General features: G+C 40.7%; 1 protein-coding gene across 1 annotated transcript; it reads right to left on the bottom strand.

The window, feature by feature from the left end:
- Positions 1–182: 182 nt before the first annotated feature.
- On the bottom strand, positions 183–15,732 carry acot12 (acyl-CoA thioesterase 12). The gene is made up of 15 exons (XM_066711904.1): positions 15,330–15,732; positions 10,468–10,537; positions 9,987–10,047; positions 9,659–9,760; positions 9,257–9,395; positions 8,531–8,687; positions 7,925–8,044; positions 7,064–7,214; positions 6,080–6,135; positions 5,741–5,804; positions 5,191–5,274; positions 4,783–4,916; positions 4,226–4,357; positions 1,491–1,617; positions 183–791 (listed from the first exon to the last, which is right to left on the bottom strand). The coding sequence occupies exons 1-15, from the start codon at positions 15,559–15,561 to the stop codon at positions 648–650; spliced, it is 1,773 nt and encodes a 590-aa protein (XP_066568001.1). The 5' UTR covers positions 15,562–15,732; the 3' UTR covers positions 183–647.
- Between the last annotated feature and the right edge of the window lie 8,616 nt (positions 15,733–24,348).

Here is a 24,348-nt window from a genome sequence, read left to right as displayed (position 1 = left end):
AGTATAGACTCAATTTTCTTCTTCTACCCCGTGAGCAGCTGTATTTAACTGTGTTGTTAGTTGTTGCTTCCTCGTGTTTGTTTAGGAGCAGGGCAAAGACATTTGTCCAAAAGAGTGCTGTCCACATTGCCCTCGCCCTCTCACCCCTTTCCTTTATAAAACGTACAAAGAGAATGAAGATGCACAGGAAATTGAAGATTTATTTACAATTTTGATTGTGTTGGACTGAATTCATGTCTGTCATTAGTTAGAGTGTAAATGTCTTTGTTTTGGTTGATATGCACCATTTCTTATTTTTACTTGTACATTCAGGTAAATGTACATTTTATTACAAATGAGTACATTGTTTACATTTACCAGGTAACTCAAACTGTGTGCTTTAAGACATTCTTTAACTATTATTTTGCCAGGATGTCTCAAACTGAGCTGTGCTTCAGGTTGGGTCTTGAAGTATATCCAGATTTCAAGTCCATTGTTGTTTCAGCTCCTCCTCTCCTCAGCTTGACAGACCCCTCCAGTCTCTGACGCAGACAGACCGGTCCGTGCCAAAGATAGGATCGGCAGCCTGGCGCAGTCGAGAATTAATCTAGGGAACACAGTGGATTTGGGAATCCACAGGCTAAGACATCTATGACTGAAAGCTTGTTTCATAAGGTTGTTGTTTTAACACTGACTTTTTCTAGAAATGCAATGCAGGAAGCGGCCGTCTCCTCCAGGGACTGAGACCACCCCGCCAGGTTCCCAGCGATGTAGGGCAAGACTCCTGATGTGACCTGGTTGTAGTACGACACCTGTGCAAAACACCAGACCCATTAAACAGGAAATGCCAGGAATACGTAACTGTTTGATTTATTTTACAATAGGCTTTGTGGTATATATGGTAGTCATTTTAGCATCCCCTGGTCTTCATTTTTTAACATGCTTTAAAGTGCATAGTGAGGCCTTTATGCATGTAGATTTTACTTGGAATTTTGTGGTTTCCTTTCCATGTAGAATCTAGCGCATGGAAACCACAATGTTGGTATTTACACAACCTATAGTCTGCTCAGTTCCAGCCAATATCTCGGCTCGGTTTCACAGTGATACTACAGTCCTCCTCTGTATCTGATGAAGGTGCTGATCCTTTGAGCTCAGCACCCTTGCCAGCTCTGAGAAGATACTTCCTGGAGAGCTCTGAAGTGGTGGTTGTGTGAAAAGTACCCAGCATCCAGTTCATCACAACCACTTTATGCATGAATAGACCTACAGTGGCACAAAGCCGTCAGAAAGGGAAATCCCAACAGGGATGATCACAGCTGGCCTGCCCTCTACAAGTGTCAGATCGCAAAGGCTGAACCATGCAGGAAATGGAAAGCTGTTATGATCATAGAGTTCCCTATAAACACCTCACTTTGCAGTCAACATGTCGTTTTTATTTTTGTCTTCTCCTTTTTAGCCTGCAAGACTAGCATGTTGTGTTCCACACTACAGCGAGTGGTGCCTCCTCCTACCTTGCAGGAGCCGGGGCTGTCATGGTAGATGAGAAACCCAGCGCACATAGCCTCGCTCCGGGTGAACCCCACCTGGGGAGGGACGGCCGTCACCGTGACCGAGCGGAGGGCGATGATGTAGGGATCCCTTCATCCAAAACAGAAGCCATTGTTAGAGAAGGTTTTCCCAGGATGCACAGTAACACAGAGGCAGAGTAGTAAGAGTTAATCAAAATGTGGATTGAATTAAATACTATATATATTTTAATATGATCAAATAGTGACTGGATAGTGGCTGTATGCTGGAGGGCAGGGCAGGAAAGGAAAATACTGAATAATACTGCTCAAATGTTACTGGTGCCTCAAAGAGAGCTTGTAAATTAACAGTCGGGGGTTCAGGTGGTGATTTGGCACCAGAGGAAAGTGTCACATGAGTGTAAAGAGCTCCCCTGGAATAACAGGTTAGTGTAAAACTGCTGGAAAAAGAAGCTACTCCTCAATGCAGGAAGATCTGTACTTATTTGTAAAATGTCAAGCCCGTGAATACACTCCTGATATTCAAAATCTAGATCTGCACTGATTAGTGTTATTACAGATTACACTGCTACACTATGAATTTCAGAAACACAATTTTAAAAATGTATAATGTATATTTTACTGCAGCCTAGCTCTCGATAGTTAAATGTATTTTGCTGAACATTTGTTTTAAATATAGTTATGTCCTTCATCTTTCAAAATTGAGCCTTTCCATTATAGAACTGTATCCCAGCTGACTGGATATTAGTTTAAGGAGCTGTAAACGAGGGTGGCCCTGAAGTCTGAAACAAATGCAAAATGAGAAACAAAAACAAAAAGCACAAATGCAAAAGGAAGAATGCAACAGTGAAAAGAAAAACACAAAAATGTTGTTTATTACGGAATTGCGTCATCTAGAGTCCTGCCAGTAGAAATCGTGTCCCGCCTCTTCATACCCCAGCCACGTTATTTCGAAGCCTACCGCTGTTCTGGGAAAGCTACATGCCCACACAGGTCTGAAGTGCTGCCATTGGTCTTTTCTCGTGCACAGAGACCGCTGAACAATGGAAGCACTTCAGTCTTGTGTGGGCGTTTAGCTTGCCCAGAACAGCGGTAGGCTTCGAAATAACGTGGCTGGGGGATGAAGACAATTTTTATATATATATATATATATATATATTTTTTTTTGCAATTGCATTTTGCACTTCAGGGCCTCCGTAGTAAACCACTGACCGAGCCAGAACGTCAGGACCGAATACAATCCAACATACTCAGGCTGACCACTAGGTGTCCCTATTTTCCCATTTTATCTAAAATTCCTAAAACAGGATTTGCAGGCTGTGTTTGTGTGGGAACCACACTGATTGTGGCATTTGAAAGATTTTTTTTTGTTCCTCCTTCTGCTTTATTCCAACAAAACTCCAAAAAGGAGGTCCTGTCCTTCTAACAGTAACACTTAGCACTCGTGCTCAGCCAGGCACAGGGAGAGAGCATCTCTGCAACAGGAAGTGTTTGACCTCCATAATGCCCTTATGCAGGAAGGAGCCCGGGGTCTCACAAGAGCAGGCACTGTACGTCCTGCTCAGCACATACAGTGCCTGCTGTTGTGAGACCCTGGGCTCCTTGTACAAACACACAAGAACTCACTGAAGCCATAATTGCCCAAAGTTTGAACCAAAGCCTACGTCATCGTGTATTCAGTACGTATCAGTACACTGTATATTCTGATTTCACATTAATAATACATCACACTGTCCACTGCCTTGACAAGGCTTGATAATTCTTAATTCTGTACAATTCCCTTCCCTGCAGAGAGCAGGCTCTTTCATACAGATCCAGAGGAGAACACACACTACCGCTGTTAACAGTGCTCCCGAATGAGTCATCAGGTTAATATACAGCAGGCAATCACCGGTTGCAGAGATCCTCTGAGATATAAACGGTCTGACGAATCAGACACCCACATCCATTTCCCTTGCAAGCGGAAAAATTCTGCCCTTTTATGTCACAGAGTACCCCTCCGTCTGAGTCTGGGAACAAACAGCACTTCTGAATAGCACCGGGTCTGCTGTATGCTGAGTGGGGAATCACTGACAGCATTTCACTCCCTATGTGAAGTCCACCAAGCACGTGGGACAGAATAAATCACAAGTTTGAAACAACATGTGAAACTGCAAACACGCCTTGGATAGCAATTATATTCATGAGTAGAACAAAAAATGAAGCCACCACTGAATACAGGTTTGTGGTTTACAAAATTATTGGTCAATTATATATTCACGTTCTAGTTTTCAATGCTAAGTAAAGCTGAACAGCACGTTATGTCCTATCACCCTGTGCTGTGGCTGTGCTATCCTTTTCACACCCACTTCAGCTGTTGGAAAGATGGGACACAATTACTGATCTCAGACCAAAGGAGTTTGATGTTGGGCAGCCTCCACCTGCCTGCACCAGCCTATTGCTCTGAATCGACTCAAAACCCTTTGGAGATTGTCTGCTTTCCCTGCACATGATTTCACACCTTCAGATACACCATCAGAACAGCCTGCATAATCCCAGCACACTCGCAGCTTGAAACGTCTACTGAGAGCAGTCAGCTGGGAAGCCTTAATTGAATAAACACTATACAATCTGTGTTTGGTTTAGACCTCGAACCAGTTCAATTGTAATCAAGCTTATTTTACAGAGAAAAAACAAAACAATTCTAGCTGAGGCTGGGAGACGTGATGGTCAATACTAACCCCTCTTTGCACGGCCGTCTCCTGGACAGCAGGATCACAAAGTCTCTGGCTCCGTCAGCGTTGATTGGGGGACATTTAATATGATACACCCTCTCGTCGGCATCATCCCCAAACTCCACTTCTTCACAGCTCCTGCCAGGAGAAAAACAACTTTCCTGAAAGGACTGTAACCTGTTACATCTCCACGAGACTCTGTGACATGCAGCTCTGCTTTTAACTGTTGTTTACTTATTGCTGTCTAGTTAAAAGTGCCAGATGGAAACACTAGGCGCTAAAGTACCTGTCAGCAGAATGATTACAGCACCAGCAGCTACACTGATTTTCCTCACACTACACTGCCACAGCACACCGGCGCTGCTCCTGTGAAGCCTTCGGTGTTAAACGGTGTCTCTGACTGCTGCCACCACCAAGAAAAGATGCCACTTTAAAAGATGACCATGAGCTGCCACTTCATAGCCTCTCTGTCCCCTCACTCCCACTCCCTCCCTCCCTCTCCGTCTCTCCTTTGGGAGGGCTGGGCCTTGTCTACACTCTTTTTCTTGCCCCGTCACACTTACGAGTAGTGCTTGTCCCAGCTGCGCCGAAGCCGGAGGTCAGAGAGCAGAGCGAACACGTGGCCGGCTGGGGCTTCCACGTCCATCTCCACCTTGACAGATAGGGTGTCCTGCTCCTCGTTCATGGAGATACGGACCTGCTGGCAAACCAGGAAGGAGCTCAGAGAGAGAGAGAGGGCAAGCTATCAGGTAGTATTAAGGTGCTCTGTAATATTGGCGTATCTGAATTCAAAATGTCCCCTCTTTCCTTTGTGTTTGGGAAAAGAAAAGCATCTCTCAAAGACCAGAAGTGAATACAAAAGTTTCAATTTTCACTTTAAGGACACTTTGGTGAAAGACAATTATATGATTGTTGTTAAACCCTGATGTACTCTTAATTCTGACACCCTTTCAGCTGTGCTCATGTCATACCTTGGGCTGGACACTGTTCATCTCCCATTCTTGTTTTCCTGCTAAAACTGTGAGGGCAGCCACATTGTTGTAGCCTAAATAAACCTGGAAGGTGAATAGAAAGGGGGAGAAAAGTATTACAATGTCAAAGAACAGGCTCTGACTTGGACACCAGTAATGGCTCATGTCAAAGGATCCCAGACGAAGTCTCAGTAAACCCCTCAAATAAACAGCAGTAGCACACAGGGCAGTATTCGTCACGGGAGGGAGAGGCAGCAGCCATTCACAGAACTACGGACCGGGGGGGGGGGTCTCGGAGAAGGTGCGAGAGGAATATAAACTGTGATACTACATTACTGAACTTTGAAAATGCATTTGCTTATTGTACACCCTTGTGTGTCGCTTTGCATTAAAGGGACAACGGAATAAGGATAAATACGGTGTTTTGGCAAATACTGGAACTATAAATGGGTTTCTTCTTCAAGTGAAAACACAAAACAGGTAAACAATGTCAATACAGATACCTGGACTATCAGTTTCACAAAGACATGAAGAAACTGAAATAATTTACCTGATTACTTTTGTCCCAGGGAACAGACAGGGACCCCTCTTCTTTGGAAGACAGAATGTGCTTTCTAAACAAATCAATAATGCTTCTATCACTTGTGCTTTTCAACATTAGGTCTCTCTAACACCAAAAACTGATCAACACAATCTCCTTAAATAACTGAAATCACAGCTAGCAAATGTTTTCATAGTGCATACATGCATTTTATCATCTTTAATGTAATAATATATTCCATACTACAAGAGATATCTTTCCAACTTTCTATAATTATTCCTGGCAATTCCTTATTTTTTATTATCTCTACTTAATGATACATGTAATTAGAAAATGTCTTACACCAACCTTGCCAGGCGGATTCTTTTTCGTGCAATTGCTGCCAAGTATCTCCTCTCTCCATCCTTTATGTCCCGACAAAAAATAAAAAAGTGTTATTCACATGTACCAGAATCCTGCAGACAAAAAGACATACCTTAGATTGGGCACAGAAAGTCTGGGTGTTTGGAAGTTTGGTTTTGTTAGCTAGGTGTTTCTCAAGAACGCCTGACCCCTGCTTTGCTTTTATTTTGCGATTTAAAAGTATTTGTTTCTCTTTTTAAGAACGCATGGTCAACCACAGGGGTGCTTTTCCTTGCCAACCAAGGCCGATTCTCCTTTTACTGTTATCAATGGTGCGTACAAATCAATATTTAGAAAATGATGCTTTATCTGATAGCGTCAATGTTTTAATAGCTTCCGATGTGTAAATCATGTGTTACTTTGACAAATACAGATGGGCTGGGCTTAGCGGGGATCTACGCTGCACTGTTTGTTGCTGTACTGATAGGCAATGGCAAACAAAGCCCAACAGAGCAAACGGAGCACCACTGTTAGAGATCACTAGCAGGATCTCCAGGTCAAAGCACGTTGGCCCCCGGCAGAGACCCCAGAGCACAGAGGTCAGTGTCGTGCTCCCACAGGCCACCGCTGCCTGGCAGGAGGCCCAGTGCTACGATGATACACTGAATGGACCGTATCCATTTCACAACAGCTGGCAACGTCCAAGAGCTGTCTGTGCCACACTGAAGGGCATAAACAAGGCTGATGCTGACAACTTTGTCATTTCCATCTTAGATCATTCCCTGCGTCTGGAAGTCTGGTCATGAGAAACAATGCATTTTATGTGTGTGTTATTTATCAATTGATAAATTATTAATTTACTTATTTTTACAGTTTTAATGAGTTTTTAATTATACTGTCCACCACTATATTTTTTTCTTTATGACTGAACCATCTTGTTCTTGTGGCACAACAGACACTATTGTGCCAGGGAAAGCAGGCAGAGGTTACCTTCGTGGTGAACGTGACGTCGGGGAAGGCCTGTGTGCGCTGCGGCTCAGCGGAGAGGCTGTAGAGGAGGAAGGCGCTGTTGATGTGTCGCACACCACCTTGTTTCCACTCTGCACAGTTGTAGGCTTCAACCCGCACCCCCACCTCCACACTGCGCACACACGCACAGCAGCAGGGGAAACAGAAAGCATTAATGCATTTATAAGAGCGAATCCCGCTGCCGCCCAGACCGATCCCAGGGCTGTAAGGTGTGAATTGTAGTACAAGGATATCAAGTAAATCTTTAATTGCCGTGGCTGCTTGAGCGCCACACAACTCTCAGTAGAGCCACAGAGTCAAATTATATTACGCTATCTAGCTCTGTTTAGATTGTCGAAATAAAAGACAGAGGTGCCCACTATCTGAGGGAATATTAATTCACACTGGTCAGGGCCAGAGTATCTGACTGAACACTGACAGATTAAAGCCAGGCATGTGAAGGCTCAGTGCGGACATGTGCGAACGAATGGAAATGCATTTACCTGCTCTTTTACAAACCCATGTGCGGAAGAGACGGTAATAGGAGCATTTGTTGCGATGCTGAAGGAATTCAAGGAACAGACTGAAGAAGCCAGATGAGAATTTGAAATGTGGTTCACGAGCTGAATGCACTACATCTGATGTCTCTATTAAGTGTCAAAGCTTGCCTTAGTTCTAATGGTGTGTTTTGCACGTCATTTTGAAAATGTTTTGTGGCTTCTTTTATTCAAAACACATCTTCCTACTGCTAGATCTGGAGTCATGGGATTTTGAGGTTTTAATTCCATACAATATAGCCAATAGACTGGAATGTGTCAGATTTGATAGAGAGGGGGACACTACCTCTTCTGGAAGGCATTGTTGACCATGGCCTTGAAAACCAGGCGATCACCCACTGTGGAGGGCCCTCTGAACTTGAACATGTCCACGGACTTCAGAGTGGGGTAGCTGCCACACAAACGGCTGGGAAACAAACAAGGCCACACTAAAAGGTTGATGGGATACTGGGATAGACATGAAAGTCAGTAACAAAAATAAATTGGATTTATGCTAAAAGTGAAGCCCGAAAATTAAACCCTAAGCCAAGAGTATTTTCTTGCATGCTGATCCATGAAACAGAATAATAAATTAAAACAGTATATAATGTTTATGAAACTATGACACTTGAAAACATCTCAAGACAGTAAATATTAGTTAGTGTTAACACAATGTTTTAGTTAACAGAGGCAGAGATGGTCCCCCCAATTTTATTTTTTTATAAACAACCACTAAAGAAGTAAAGAAATCGTTCCGAGAGATATTGGTTTCAGCCTCATTCAGACGTGTTCAGCCCCAGTCCTGCCAGAACACTCACAGCAAAGCGCCATAATTGTACCTGTCCTGTAGACAAGGAGCCAAGACCTTTGCGCTAGTGACACTGTGGTTAAAAATAGCAGATGACTCTAATACCTCGCTGCGACAGTAGCTGCATTCTCCATCCAGGCCATAATTTGCCCACCAAAAGTGTTGCCATGGTGATTAGCATGCGGCGGCAGGACGAGCTCGATGCTTTCTACTTTAGTGCTCTCTGTTGATTTCAGTGCGCCGCAGTTTCCATTAGATACTCCTGTGGCCCCGCAAAAAACAAAAAAATAAAATAAATAAATGTGTATAAAATTGAGTTCCTATTTTGGAGAAAATCACTTTGTTTACAGCCAGTTGCCCTACAGTACCCATTTTGTGTAGATGCATTAGCAGCAGTTTGGTTTTTTCGGTAATGCAATATTTTTACACCCCTGGTGTCTTCGCCTGGTGTCATAATTTCATCTCAGTAAAAAGCATGTTTAGCAAACATGAAAACAGTGGACTGTGTTAAACTGGACATACAAACAAGAGATACTTGGCAGTCTTCCTGCAGCGAGAGAGATTTCATCTTTCAGCCTTAAGTTTTGTAACAGAGATTCACTTGTCAGTGCAACTCTGTAACAACTTTCACTTTTCAAGACACCTGTAACTTATGTATGTATTTGTCTATGTGATGATCTATGAGTGTAACAGTGGATATATTATAAAGGTTACCAAGGTAGAAATGATATATAACCTATGCCATGTATGTGCTGTAGAATTATCAAAATGTGGAAAAAACGTCTTCATTTGTACACATAAAAATGTTTAAATAAATGAGTGCCGTCTTGCCTGTGAGCAGGTGGCAGTCCTGCATAAGTCTGCTGAAGGCCTCTTCATTGTAGAGCCGCAGTCTCCGTCTCTCGGAGGCCAGGGAGTGTTCCAGCTGCTCCTCAGCGGCGCCCGGCGCCTCCACCGGCTCCAGACGCACCTTCAGCGCACACACAACACAGGACAACATGGCAGCGGCACTCAAAACTACAGCAAGAGGCAGCACAGAGACACAGAGAGATGTCTGTGTGTAAAGTGTCTATCAGGGTAAAGCTCCTGCACGGTAGTCCACAAGAAAGATGCATCTGTTGTCCCCATATATTTACAATATACAAGGTAACCTATAAATACCTCCGAAGACTGCACTGACCTTTTGAACTAGCACTGAATGATCACAGAGTTATAAGACTTAGAAGTCCTTACCTTCGTGGAACCAGCTGGCTTCACTACGAATGTGGAATAGGCCACACAGACGCGCTTCAGAACCCCGGTCAGAACGTCCTGCACCGACACTCGAATTCCCACCTGCACACGCAGAGCGCACCACGGTCACCGACAACACAACTGCTTCACAACGTCCAAATCAGTCACACAACACTCACACAGGAAGTATAAACACTTATAGGACACCCTTTAGGATTTCTATGTGAGAAACACATGTGTGGGCCTAGTGATTAAAACAGTGGCAACACAATGCAGACACATAAGTTTGTTCTATTTGATGTTAAGTGCTTCTGAATATCCCAATTACCTCCATACTGGTGTTGAATGCCCTGTTTACTTTGGCCTTGATGTTGATAATTTGACCAACCCTGTCAAAAGGAAAGAGAATCGTTGGCTGTGGGATTCCCCTTGGCTTGAACGAGGTCATATTTATTAAACATGTACAGACATATTGAGTCTGTGCTAAAATGGACAATCCTTGATCAATACACACCCACACTGCCTTCAATACAAAGTGAACATTACTAATGTACCATATCAATACAGACAGTCAATTGTCAGCTGTAGTCAAAGCTTTGAGAGTAACTCAATACTGAAGACTGGAATATGAACATATATATCTGTACTTTATCACCTGTTGCTTCTTGAATACACTGCGAATTCAAACAAAGCTTAGATTTATTCTTAAATCTTCCTTGGCCCAGAACATCCAGAAAGGCCCTTACCTTGTGAAACTAAACATGGTATGGACAGCTTTGCTTAATAGAGGGAATAAATTATGGAAGTACCTCACAGTCTCTTCAAACTGAATGTCATCCACTGAAGCCGTAACACAAGGCACTCCGGCGTGCTTCTCCGCTAGCACAACAGCAAGGGAAAAAAAAGATCAACTCACACAACTCACAGGTCATTAATTAAGACAGACTTATTCCAGCTAGCTGAAATTATATAAAACAGTGGGATTGTATCTCTGCCACACTTACATTTGGTTTCACTGCTCCAATTATTAAGTGAAATGACACTTTCACACAAAAAACTCAAATATCTGCTCTAGCTGCACAACAGGAGAACCAGCAAGTGAGCCTGGAGGCCAGAAATAGACCTTTAATGGTGTTCGTCAGGATTTAGGAATTTAAGAACTCGTTATCCTTATGCACATATGAGCTCACTTGTATGTTAGAATCAAACTGTTCTTGAGTGGACTTATATAAATATAAAAAGTGCAATGACCTAGTATCTATTTATTAGCTATGCACAATCCTTGAAGAATCACATAACCAATCCATGAAGGACGCAAGCAGTGACGAGTGCCGTCAATGATTTGAATTTGAATCTGCTTTCACCAACTTGTCCACTCATTTTCTGCAGAATGAGCAAAGAAACAACTGCGTCAGCCTTGTTAGTCCTTAGAATATTTCACATTCTCCCCTGAATGACTGTCGGCTCTGATTAGTTTATGAAATGTAGATTTTACCATCTGTCATAATTTGTATTCTTCGACCTAATGGTCCTTTCCTTGGACCTCCTGTTAGACATCTTTGTTTCATGACTAGAACAGCACAGAGAGTTCTTGATAGAGCTTAATTATCTAGGTCAGGTCAAAGCACAGCTTCAATGTAGCCTCAATGCAATTCCAGTCTCCATAACCCAGTCCCCTTTAAAATGGGCTCCACAGTGCTTTATGATAATGAAGATGGCTTCGTTCTGTACCCAGCGAAAAATAGAAATACATGAAAAATTAGGATGCTTCCAAATGTATAAACGCTACATCATTATCAGTGCTCTACTCAAACTTGTCTATCTTTGCCAGTGCAGCTGTTTCATTGATTTTCTGAGAAGCACATCTCCCCTGATCTCCTTAGGTGATCGATGAATCACACTTAAAACCAAAACAAACACAATAATTAAGGATTTGGCTCCATGGTTTGGCTCCAAGATTTGTTTTGTTGTATTCACTATAGCCCTCTTGCTCTACACTTAACTGCAGGAACAGCAACAGAAAGGAAGCTCTGGGTTCGGATTTTCGTAATGAATCACAGGCCCTTAAGTGACTTAGTGTTTGACGGCTGTCATGTCTGAATATAAATGGATGCTAATGGAAAGACTGCTCGTCTTCTGAGGGGAAACTTCGGAGTCTTGCTCTGTTTGTTTATCTGTGATTTCATCTACAGCACTCTGATGGAGTGAACAGGCCAGCTCATCCACTATAGCAATTTCAGACCTTAACCCCGGGAAGGTTTCTGCTAAAATCAAAGCTCTTTGAGGTCTTTTCTCAAACGCAGTCTAATTCCACTCACTTCACAATCGAGATTAAGTATTTCAAATTGAAAATGGAGTAACTCACTAGTTAGTGGGTCTTTTCCCTGTAATTCAGTGACTTTGTGGCTCAATTTGTACACAATTCGGTTCCACACATAACCCGATTACCCTCCCAACACATAGACATGTAAGTGCTTGTAAGATAGTAGCTGCTGTATGGTAAATTATGGACCTATAATTTGAAGTGAAGCCAGGTTTTAAAACACTTACACTAGCAGCTATTTTTCCATCTAATTAAGGTAGTTATTACAGTCAGCATGGATACATCCCACCACGGTAATAATTACAGTCATCTTCAGTTCAAAATAGTTTCTGATGGGATCGAGTCTGCATAGATCATCAGTGAAGCTACAGGTTTATATAAATTCTTGGCACTGTGCAGAGCTGTCTAAATTGCTCTTTTTAAAAAGAAGAGCATGTAACCGCATCTAAAGTTATTGTCAGTTATGTGCACAGGAAAAATGTAGAAATAAAAGAGCCTCTGTCCTTTGTAAAATGTCTTAGTGTGACTGTTTTACATCATTTTAAAAACAAGTATTTAAACAATATTAAATAAAATGAAAAAAGACAAGACTGTGACCGTCAAGGGTGAGGGGGGGGTCAGGGGAATATGGCTTCTCTCGTTATATCTCAGTGTTTCAGTGTGGTGCCACAAAGTCATGTGAAATTCCAACAAAGTCCTGGACTTGCTTAAATCAAATTCAAATTTAAAAGCAAAAGAAAAAAAACATTATGAAAAGAGGAAAAGACAATGACAGTTGGCAGCACCTTCTCATGTTCAATGCAGCAGGCCATGTGGCTTATAGCAAAAAAGGTACGGACAAATGGGATCTGTTATTTATTTATTTTCATTTCAAGGCTGCGTGTTGCTTTGGCGTTGATATTTTTCACATGGACATAATGAAGTGGTTTCCAAGGCTATGCATCATTCATCTCTCTAGATGGGCTCATTCAAGAAGCTTTTTACATTTTTTTTTTCATTCAGCTTCTTTATTCACTCACTTTGTCCTGCTCTACTTGCTAAAAGCCTGTTTATAAACACTGAGCACAAGTTGTGTTATCTATTTTTTATCATTTGATCTGGAGCAGCAAATGGCCTTGAAAAAGGTAAAAAGTGAAATTCTAAGGACTGAAGGAACGTGTGTAAATGATTTATACCATCACGTAATGAAACCTATCGTTATCACCTGATGTCAGACCAACAGTATGCACTTTATCGTATGTTATGTGAAATCTGTTATGATTTCTTCTCTGCACACACAAAATGTTATTTAGCTGTTGTTTCCAAAAAGGCCTTCACAACAAATTGCAATTTACATTATTCTTCTGGATAGTAAAACTTGTATCCACTGGTAACAGATGCAGAGGACGACAGGACAGAGAGTTGAATGTGACAGTCGAGCTGGATCTGTGTAGCTGTAAACAGCAGGACTCCCTGTTGAGTTGCGAGTTACTATTATTGGCTCCAGAGCCATGGGAATCTGCTCACTGACCTGAGGTTAGCTGGCTCACAGTGCAGCTACTGGGATTGTGCACAGAGCGAAAAACAAAAACGCAAGCAATGCGATCGATTCAAAATCACTTCAGACCAGCTGTTCTGGGGAATGCTTTTCACACAAGCCCCTACAATTATTCTGCTGATTTTACTAGGCTTGCTTTTTGAGTGTGAGGTGGTAGCAGATGTGGTGGACACCTCTTTAACAATACAATACAAAGTTCTGGTTTCAGTCTTCATCAGCACCGTGTATTATCCCATATCTGTGAGCAGGGAGCTTTGATCAGTCATTCTAAGTAGCTGGAAAGATGGGCGAGAAAATGTTCCTGATTGGCTGACTGTGTTTGAATAAAACATTTCTACATCAATGCCTTGTGCCAGAGAGGAGATGGGACTATTGAAGTGTGTCAGAAATGTCTCTCTCTGGATGGGGGTTTTGGGAAACTTGCACTTGACATGTAGCTTAAAGGCTCCACTGCGCTTAAATTGTGGACCAACCTTTATGTTAATGAGTTAAAATATTATTTTGAAAAATTGTAACCAGCACTTCCCAGCTCTGTCTTGCTGCAGAAAATGGTGTTAATGTGGACAAAATGTAATCCACAAAAGCACAGACTCATGTTAATATCTGCATCTTCTTCCACATAATGTGATCGTGATTCATATTATATTACAAAATCCACCCATATGGAATAACTGACACACATGGTAGAATCACTTGCTTGGGAGACATATCAGAGGCAGGTGCAGTCTACTGAGGAATATACAGAATGACTGGGTGTATGAAGTCCTCTTTCGAAGAGCCTTTCCCAATCTCTGGAAGTTGAGATGCTGTAAACTGCCTGTAAAGCTTTAACTCTGATTATGCTCAAATAGATAAGAACTGTTTACATGTAAAACAAGTGCAGAGTCTCTTTTGTGAGCTATGGGGAAATACTGACAGCTAACATTATTGAAACTGACAGAGAAAACAAATGCAATTTGAAAGCATAAAGTGAACATGCTGTGCAATGGTGGTTTGGCATTGTTACTATAAGCTGTTAACTTGTGGCCTGAATTTGAAAGTGAATAAAAATAAAATCTATGGATGCACTTCAATAATATGTCTGTAGTCCTTCCAGTGAGAAATTCCCAGACTCAGTTTGTTAAACAGCATGCTGTCTTTCATCTCTCTACCGCCACACTCCAGATAAATACTGTCAACCATAACTCTGCAGACTACAAACATTGTTCAGTACTGCAGTTCAGTTCTATGTATTGTATGCACTGTATTTTTGCACTTTGCATTGCGCTTATATTTTGCCCTGGATAGGGTGTCTGATAAGAAAGAAAGAAAGAATAATAATATGAACCATATTAATTACTCAGTTGAAAAGTGCTGAAAGTAAACTCGAGTAAACAGATTGATTTCATTTAAAAAATTTTAATCAAGGGTGACTCTGTGGTGCTGTGTATGATTAAGACAATTTCCTGAAAACAAAGCTAACACTCTGGACAATTACAGACTGACGATGGCTGCTCTCTTACTAGAGATAAACCTGCACAATCCTCATATAAAAAAATGGATTATCAATGATAGTGGGCCACTTTAGATAATACTTTGATATAATTTTGACACATGCAATCAAATGTGTATGCAGAAGGGTCAGGGAATAGATTTCACTTACACAGTTTGTCTATCAATCTACCTGCCTACAAATGTATACCTGTATCAATATTCAAATAATGCATAGATATGTGCCAGCCATATCTACCAGCCATTCCCCCGTGGGCAATGCAGGGTCGGAGTGGCTGTGCTGGTCAAGGCATTGGGAGCCCTGGTGTCCCGGTGCTTACCTGCGAGGCATGCTGTGGTGTCAATCCACTTCAGGAGCTGCCCTGCCCCCAGCTGGCCCCTGTCATTCGCATGACAGGGCAGCACTGACTGGCACATCTCCACATCTGCTGGGTGTGGGCACGTAACCTCCTCCTCCTCCCGTGCCCTGCTTGGGGCCCGGACTCTCAGGGCCCGTTGGTCCCCGCAGTCCCCGGCTCCAGTGCTGTGGAGGCTTTTGCAGTCCAGGTTCATGCTCGCTCTGCTATCTGCCAGCAAGCGTGCTCTATTTAAGTGGCCTGGCTTATCTGTGCTATTGAGCTCACAGGTCAATAAACTATCTCGCTGGAAAGATGGCTCAGATTCAGGTGCTGCAACAGGGCACTAGATCATATATCACAGACTTCGTGTGCTGCGGTGTCAGTGGAGTGAAACGGGGCTGCTCAGTCCTCTGCTGCATGACTGATACTGTCCTCAGTTTGTCACCTGACAGAGCTCAGATCAGAACAGCTGAGAGCACCATGAGGGCTGAAGGACTCACTTTCTTGGGGGCTTTCCGAGCACAAGGTAAAGAACGGCACTGCAAAATGCCTGGGTATTTGATGACCGAGCCATATGCAATCATTCAAACCCTCAGAACAAAGTGCAATACTTAATTCAGTCCCCTCCCCTGGGACTTTGTTTCATGTGCTTTACTAAGGAAAAAAGGGGACTGCTAAATTAACTGGGCCTGGCCCAACGTTTAATTATGAAGCAATTAAAAAAAACATGACTTTCATAAATCTATACCATGAGGGAAAAAAGGAAAAACAAGAATATAAGATTTCTGTCCAGCAGAAGATGTGAGGGAGGGTAAGACCACAGCAGCCTCTCTCTATGCCCCCCATGTCTACACTGAGGTCAGAGTTGAGGTCACGGTCACAGGCGCTCTTTGAGCTGTGTGTACCTCGGCATTCGTGTGTGCCGGGGTCAGTCCGGCTGTGAAAACATGACAGATGTTGGGTTCAGCCTGTGCAAAAGAACACACAGGAGACATCAGCTGCATTTCCACAACTTCACAAATAAAAGCAAAGATGTATTTAATTATACAAAGTACAGTATACAAAATGATTTAATACCATGAAGCTTCACTTCAGATGAAATAAGTGCTGGAGAACGCAAACAAACTAGATATATCATAGACAGGGCCCTTGCTTCCTAAGTCTCTCAAATACCAGCCTGGAAACTCCAGTCCCTTTTCATTCCTAAGCGGCAGATATGCTGTCAGGGGCAATCTGATTCATTTACTCACAGCTTTAACTTCTTTCTTCACTTTCTCCACTGCCTCACTAGTTAATTTGGATACATTTGCGAACCAATGGGACTTCCAATAGTTTTTATTTCATTTTTGGGATACACAAAATCATATGTGGTTCCATAGGGAAGATGTGTTGAGCAGGGATGCTGCCAACTGGAAGTACAATCAACACGTCATTGACATTTTTAATTGCTCAATCAATTTGTTTATGCATTTTGCAGGGAGGAGCTTGAGAACAGATAGACGTATAATACACATACACCAACCACACACCGATGAGAAAAAACATTAACCGCTACTACTACACAAACGTGTCTGAGAAGAGGATTAAAGTAATTTAGCGACACAGAATTAAGAGAACGCGCATGCGCACACCTCAGCACACAGAGTGAGAATACATCACACTGGACACAACAGCAGTCTTTCACTGTCATACACAACACTGCAGCCAGACCCACAACTCCCGTACGCACTCAATTACAGCCAATCCCAACTTCCATCTACCGACACAAAGGCTCAGCTTCACTTGCTTCTGCAACGCTATTCCTCTTGTTATCGGTGTTGTCGATGCTCTCCCCACAGTTAGTAGCGCTTTTAGTCTTTTTAGTAGAAATGTTACAACAAAACTCAGATTTTCGCTTCTGCCTGTTTGCATGCCATCTCTATGCGAGCTCTCTCACGCCAGTAACTACGACGCTGATGGCTGTTGTTCAGCTGACTAGGCTACGTCTTCCCTCCACCAATCACGATCAACTATTATTCTGCCCGCCCTTTTCTCTGCCGTTTCAACCAATCACGTCAGTGTCAGGGTCAGCGCTGGATTTCTAAATATCGTGCATTTGCGATCCTCAACACTGCGTTAAGCCCCAGCAGGGGGTGCTGCGGCGCCATCAGCAACCGCTTCCCGTTCCTATGTGAGGTTCTTCTAGTTTCGAGATCCAACAGCAGGACTAGAACCTCTAACTTACAGCCAAAACAACGATTAAACGACGAAAAATAAGAAATATGTGTAATCCAGAGTGTTCTTACCTTATCTTCCAAGAAACACATTATTATAACATATTGCATGCTATAATGTGTACATCCCTCAGTCTTATAGGGGTCGGATGCAAGCAGAATTACCCGCAACCTTAAACGCCTGGAATTCTGTGCTCTTCAAATTAGAAAGGTTAATTCACTTTATCCCTAACTATGTTTTCTGGAGACAAAGGGGCTTGGCAATAAAAGTCACAGGCACCTCTGAAATAGATCCCCTTTAAAGCAGGTGTCCTACATCACAGGAAACATTTTTGATGAAGCACACTTGAGACCTTAATTAACATGATCAGTAGGAAAGTACTAAGAAAGACAGTTGAAGTTCGAAGATGCCATCTTGAAAGAAAAACAGAAATTTTAGTCAGTCCTTTCAGCCCCCAAACAAAAAGTCACATCATCATCCATCACAATAGAAATCACCAAGTTACAAGCCTCAGGAGATACATATCTGTTGCCAGCTATAATGCTCTGTTAGAAAAAATATTTAAAAATATGCAAGCACTCAAAAAAAGCACAATTTTTCATTTTTTCACGAATAAACCGGCAGTGGTCAGCATAGTTGTGGAAAGAAACAATTATCCTAAAATCACTTATTCCACACTGTCTTTTTAAGACTCAGCTTTAAGTTCTGCATTCTTTCTCAGCAATGACTAGTAGCGTTTGCATTTGTTTTTAAATCCAACTTTGAGTGATTGATTGTATTAGCCGTCTTTGAAAAAGGACAGCGGGATCTGATGGGGCTACAATCTAAAATGTTACAAAAAGATTTCCCAACACAGGGGCCATTTAGTGCTCCTCAGGGCTGCAGTGCATCCGTTGGGCTCGGCATTTTTTTGGGATGTTCTCAGTCCGAATCTGGATCCTGATTACTTGTCTGATATGCAGAGCTCCCAGATTCCCGAGTTGCATGGATTTTTTTACACAAACATATCCTTAGGAACTATCTTTGGGGGTCCAACCATTCGGCCCAATCTTTCTTGTCCCTTCTGCTTGCTGTCAGGTAATAATATACATAATATGCTTGTTCTGACAGAAGAGGACTCGTTTACAGATTTCTGTATTAAGTATGCAATCAGGTTTTATATATTCTAACCTTGCTCAGAAAAATGCATTTATTTTTTTAGTAATTTAAAAGAAACCTGTATCCTTCAGCTTCCGGCTCAACAAGAGAGCAATGGAACATTGTGCAAAAAACGGTCACAGCAGCACCTCTCGATCTCTTGCTTGCGAGCAACCAGAACGCACAGTAGTTCTGTTCCTCTGATGTTTCCTTCACTGAGCGACAGTTCTGAAGTGTTTTATATCGCGTCTGTCATTAATGGTTTGTTAGTTCCGTGTAATTATTTCTGGAGCTTGATGATAATTTGACTCTGCTTTCCATGTGGCTTCTGAAGCTTCTAATGCTCACTACCCCATTGTAACGTGACTAATTTCCAAACGCTGTGAGACTGTGCTCATCATGAGAAGACTCTGGTTAGAATAAAAACTGATTGATTGCTTGCTTGATTGGAAGTAAGCTGTACATCATGCCATTACAGAGGATATTATATCAAAACATTAAAGTAAGGAGGGCATTTAAACATGGCGTGATGACTAGAAAATCCCCAGGGATCACCTTGAAGGCTGGCATTGTATATTTGTGGTACAAATCCAAGTCCACAGGGCTAATCATATGTTTGTATTAAAGTCCACACCTCCTTTTGTTGTGTGCATTGGTTCATTGTAATGGAAATAACAGCCACCACTTTTTAAAATCCAGATTGTTCTTGGATTAATCAAACACTGCTGCTGGCCAGGGGTGAATGGAAAGCATTAGTCTTGCATCAATGACTTCCATGATATTGTTGACTTCATTCAATCCTACCCAACTCTGGATGGTGTGCGAAGCTGTAATCGCAGGTTATTTTCCAAACAAAAGAGAGGACACATGCTCTAACAGGGAAGAGAAACTTTATATCAGTATATCCAAAACCCATATTATACTTTTCAGTGTATTTACAGAAACTGAACACAAGGTAAAAAAATAAACACATCACAAATGAAAAACAAAAGAAAAACAAAAGCAAAAAAAGAACTTTGTGGCAAGTCTATCATTTACAAAAGAGGCTCCCTCATTATTCCAACTCACAAATTTGCATAAAAACAAAATTCTAGATACTATTACAATGGTAGTAATGCTAAAAAAACTGCTTTCTTTTAGTTTTTTCTTCTTAAATAATTCACAAAAACACAGATGAGTTGGATATTCAAGCTATAAAATTACAATTTGCTGCATAAAAATATTGGAGACAAAATTTCACAAAACCCGAGCTTTTTAATAATAATAATAATAATAATAATAATAATAATAATAATAATAATAATAATAATAAACAATGGGCAGTGGTTTAAGGTAAGAAACAGAATAAAGCCTTTTTCCCCCCAAAAAGGATCAGAAAAGAAATCACAGTTTGTCCGGGTGACACGACTTCAAAGAAAGAATGACATGGATTGAAAGAGGACATTTCCTAATTCTCTAATAAACACCGTCTACCCCGTTTCCCCCTTTACAGAGTTGTTTGGTTAAAAAACACATTTACTTCTGCTTTAACCTGTAGGGATCACTTTTAGAAAGAGCCAATTTAAAGGTTTAAAAGGTTATTAAACCACTACTGGTACAACATTCCCATTCTTAGCATGAAAAAAATCATACCCTATAGAACTACATGTGCTTACAGGCATATTATCTTGTGAAATAAAGATAACATTGCATGTTGCTGAATTATGCTTCCTAACAGCAGTGTAAAATATTGCGTGTGTGTGTGTGTGTGTGTGTGTATGAGACTGTTGTGGAGCACAAGGCGGGCATCATCATGAGACTGTGCAGTCCAGAGGCTGAAGGGCTGTCAGTAGGTAAAAGACCGAAGACAGAAAGGCTTTGACACATGACTCAGCTGTCAGAGCCAGCAAACACCCCACACTTCAGAAGGAAAAGCAGGTGTAAAGCATTGTAAAAGTAGTCCACTTGCACACAAGTCTGCAAAGTAAAGGATTTACCGCACTGGGGTAGGTGTGAGGAGTGACAAGGGCAGAAACTAATTCACACAGCTTGCTGGCAGGGAAAAGACAAACAAGTTATCGATGTACACAGATTTAAAAAAAAACAACAAAAAAAACAATCACCAATCAGTCAAAGGAGAAAACGGAAATTAACCATGTAGTACTCTCCAAGAAAACAGCAAGGAGAACAGATTAAACATTCACTGGTCCTGACAAAAAAGCGATCCTGTTGGGTCAACAGGGTGATGAGGATGGGGCGACTTCAGTGCGGATTTCAGAATACTTCAAATTCATTAATCTCCTTGAGCCCAAAACCACACGTGGAAAGGTCTCGGATGATGTCCTTTATAGACCATTGGCCAATACAGTCTAAGACTGGGGACGGTTAATTAGGAGTCAAATAAGATTCAAAGCGATCAGATCTACAGGCTGTGCCGAAGAACGTTACACTGATATGCTTGACAACTTTGAAATGCAGCTCCTTCTTCACAGACACAACAGTAACATACTTTCAAAATGCATGCTCATGATAATTCAGGAAGGAAAACGCATACAGGAGCTGTGAAAGTGAGGACGTGCAGAGATTAATTTATATACAATTAACACTGAAGACTTCCTGATGTTATTCAAGGTATCTTTAGATCAAATCTACTTGGGATCTGCAAAATGAGCATTCTTGTTCACTCTCTCAGTTCCCCCATTAATATACACCTCACCCTACTTTATTTGCTCTAATATTCATCACAGAAAAATATAAATAAAGCTAATAAATCTTTTAAGGCGCAACTTACACAGCTCAAGGGTTTCAGGTGTGAATTGTCTATTCATTACGCATTGCAGAAGCTGATTTTTGAAAGTCTTCAGATTCTGCTATAAAAAAACCACTGTTGCAGAAACAGCATGAGAAGAAATACATGGTTTGGAAACAATTATGTCCCATACAAATAAGAAAACACAAACTAAAAAGGCAGATGCTTAAATATACTGGACGGCTTTAATGTCGATGTGTTCTGAGATGCTGCCAGTCCATCGCCAATGCAGTATACGCCAAACCGATAAGAGTTTGAACTACAGAAATTCATGCTTATTTCCTAGAACTACAGCTGTATCTCGATGTAATACCGAAAAATTCAGCTCCACTTTCCTCACGCAGAAAAGGTGTGAATCATGATATTCATTCAAGTTTTAACGACTTAAAAAATAATTCAGATTGATTTAAGCTTTGCATTTTAAGATTACAGTTTTCCATAGGATGGGCAGAGGGGGTAAATCTGGTTCAATAGGAATGGACATGTAAAACTTTACTAAAACTTTACATGGGGCACAAGCTGATACTGAAAAAAACAAAAACAAAAAAAAGTCCCAATACATTTGTAAAACATATTGAATAGCTGTTTGTTTCGTGTCGTAAATTAATCAAGAATGAAGGGTTGGCTCTTGTATGGAACAAAGAATGAGTTTGGCTAAAATCTGAGAAGTAAAATCATTTCAATTTACCAATTCAAAATGTAATGCAAGGGCTTTAGGGATATCAGTTCGTAAAATAGAAAAATGGGCCTCAAATGTGAAGTCACTAAAAAATAAAACAAGAAAGTATTCCTTACATACGTCTCATAGCATCTACTTTATGTTTCTTGGTCTCTTCATACTGAAAAAAAAATGCAATCTGGTTGATTAAGGAAATATAGAACTGACAATAAAAAAACACAAGCATCTGTCAGGGCTCTTGTGAAAGACAGGAGCAGTTATCACAAACAATTGATTCCAATCCTTTCCCGGTTAGATTTCCCAGCGGACAAGTGTTTGATACCAATGCATGAAATGTACATTAAGCTGGGGGCAATTTAAATGATCGAGCTTTGATATAATGATAAAAACAACAGGAAAAACTCTCAGCTCTGCAAGAAGAGCAGGGCCCACCATTGTGAAGTGCCTTCTAATGACATTAAATAAATACTGCACTGTAAGGAAGAAAAAGAAAAGGGGAATATTGGTTCAATTCATACAGAAAGGGCCTTAAGAATAACCTTCACAGCATTTTTAAATGTCATTGTCCTTTCACTGTCGACTGCAACAGGTTTTTTTTTTGGGTGGGGTAAAAATCTTTCAATTACATAAATAAATATTCTTCAAAAATGTTTTCTTCCCATATAAATATGGCTTCTTCAGATGCACATTCTACATGGTGGTCTGAAAATTAGAGGTATCGCAATGGTGTGCATCTTACTCTCGGTTTCAATATTACTGAGCCCCTAACTACTGTCCCTACTTTATAAAAATTACAATTATATATACTGTATATAATATAAATGTTTCACCTCAACCTTGCGTTGACAGCATCAACCTCCCCTGCCTTTTCATGTGTAAAAAATGTATTTATGCACCACTCTGTCCAGATTTAGATTCTCCGTATTGCTATTATTATATTACTGATCAATTGTAAATGTAATCTTCTGTTGTAAGGCGTCCGGGCGCAAGGCTGAGGTGAAACAGACTATTTATTTTTAATTTGATGGCAGAAACAGAGTTGAGAGAGAGCAGGTGGACGTTAATCAAATCAACGACAGGGAGACGGGTGAGCAGAGTTCGATTTTCCTGTGTGGCGGGGACTTTTCTTTGTCTAAATGATGTCGGACACAATCTGAGTTACAAGCTACAGTACAGTACACACAGTGCATGTCACTATCTGTGAGAATCTTGAAAGACTTAATATGAAATATGAAACTATTGCTTCTGGAACCATTAAACATGCTTCTAGATTGCACACTCAAAACGTTATCTTGATGTGGTACAGTACATTAAACAAAACATCCTTTACATTGTTTTTTCTAAATCTAAAAGTATTTTTTTCTCTTCTTATCTCATTTAATAAACACAAATACATGATAAAATACAACATTTAAACTCAAAACAACAAATAAAACATCCCAATAGAGAACACATGATCCTGGTAAGACATTTTCTAGATGGGTGTTGTTGTTTTGTTCTTTAATTAAATCAAGATAATATTTTTGGAGTGTGTGTGTGTGTGTGTGTGTGTGTGTGTGTGTGTGTATATATATATATATATATATATATATATATATACACACACACACGTACATATATATATATATACCACACACACACGTACATACATATATATATATATATATATATATATATTTAATTTAATCATTCAGAACAGGCTTTTTTCTGTTTCTAGACACAATAAACAGATTTGTTTATTCACAGGATGAGCAGTGAATGGAGTTCTTTGCCGTGTCTTTTTCATTCATTCAAACCACAGTCACCTTGTATTCCTGTAATTTGGAGGTCTCCTCTTTCTATAAAATAATTTATTTTTCAGTGGTATACACAGCACAGGATTGACTTCCAGGTAAAGAAAATATCAAAAAAACAATTTCCTCAAGACTTGAAATAGGCAAACATGTAGAGAACAAACAGGAATTAAAAAAAGAAAGAAGTCCAATATTGTTTTTCTCTTGTATATGAAGTTTTCACTTATTCTTAATCCAGATGATGATCCAGTTGGGAATATTTCTTTAAACTATATATATATATACATATATACATATATATATATATATATATATATATATATATATGTATATATATATGTATATATGTATATATGTATGTATATACACAAATTATCATTTTGGAGTTCA

The sequence above is a fragment of the Amia ocellicauda genome, chromosome 8 (genome assembly GCF_036373705.1).
Source record: "Amia ocellicauda isolate fAmiCal2 chromosome 8, fAmiCal2.hap1, whole genome shotgun sequence".
Classification (NCBI taxonomy): domain Eukaryota; kingdom Metazoa; phylum Chordata; class Actinopteri; order Amiiformes; family Amiidae; genus Amia; species Amia ocellicauda.
This window is presented reverse-complemented; position numbering and strand designations above follow the sequence as displayed.

Bases quoted from the DNA above. Each gene is read 5' to 3' on its own strand.
- acot12 (XM_066711904.1), bottom strand. From the start codon at position 15,561: ATGAACCTGGACTGCAAAAGCCTCCACAGCACTGGAGCCGGGGACTGC. The intron at 9,396-9,658 runs GTAAGGACTTCT...TGTGCGCTGAAG, and splicing joins AGCCAGCTGGTTCCACGAAG to GTGCGTCTGGAGCCGGTGGA. The intron at 8,688-9,256 runs GCAAGACGGCAC...GCGGGGCCACAG, and splicing joins GGACTGCCACCTGCTCACAG to GAGTATCTAATGGAAACTGC.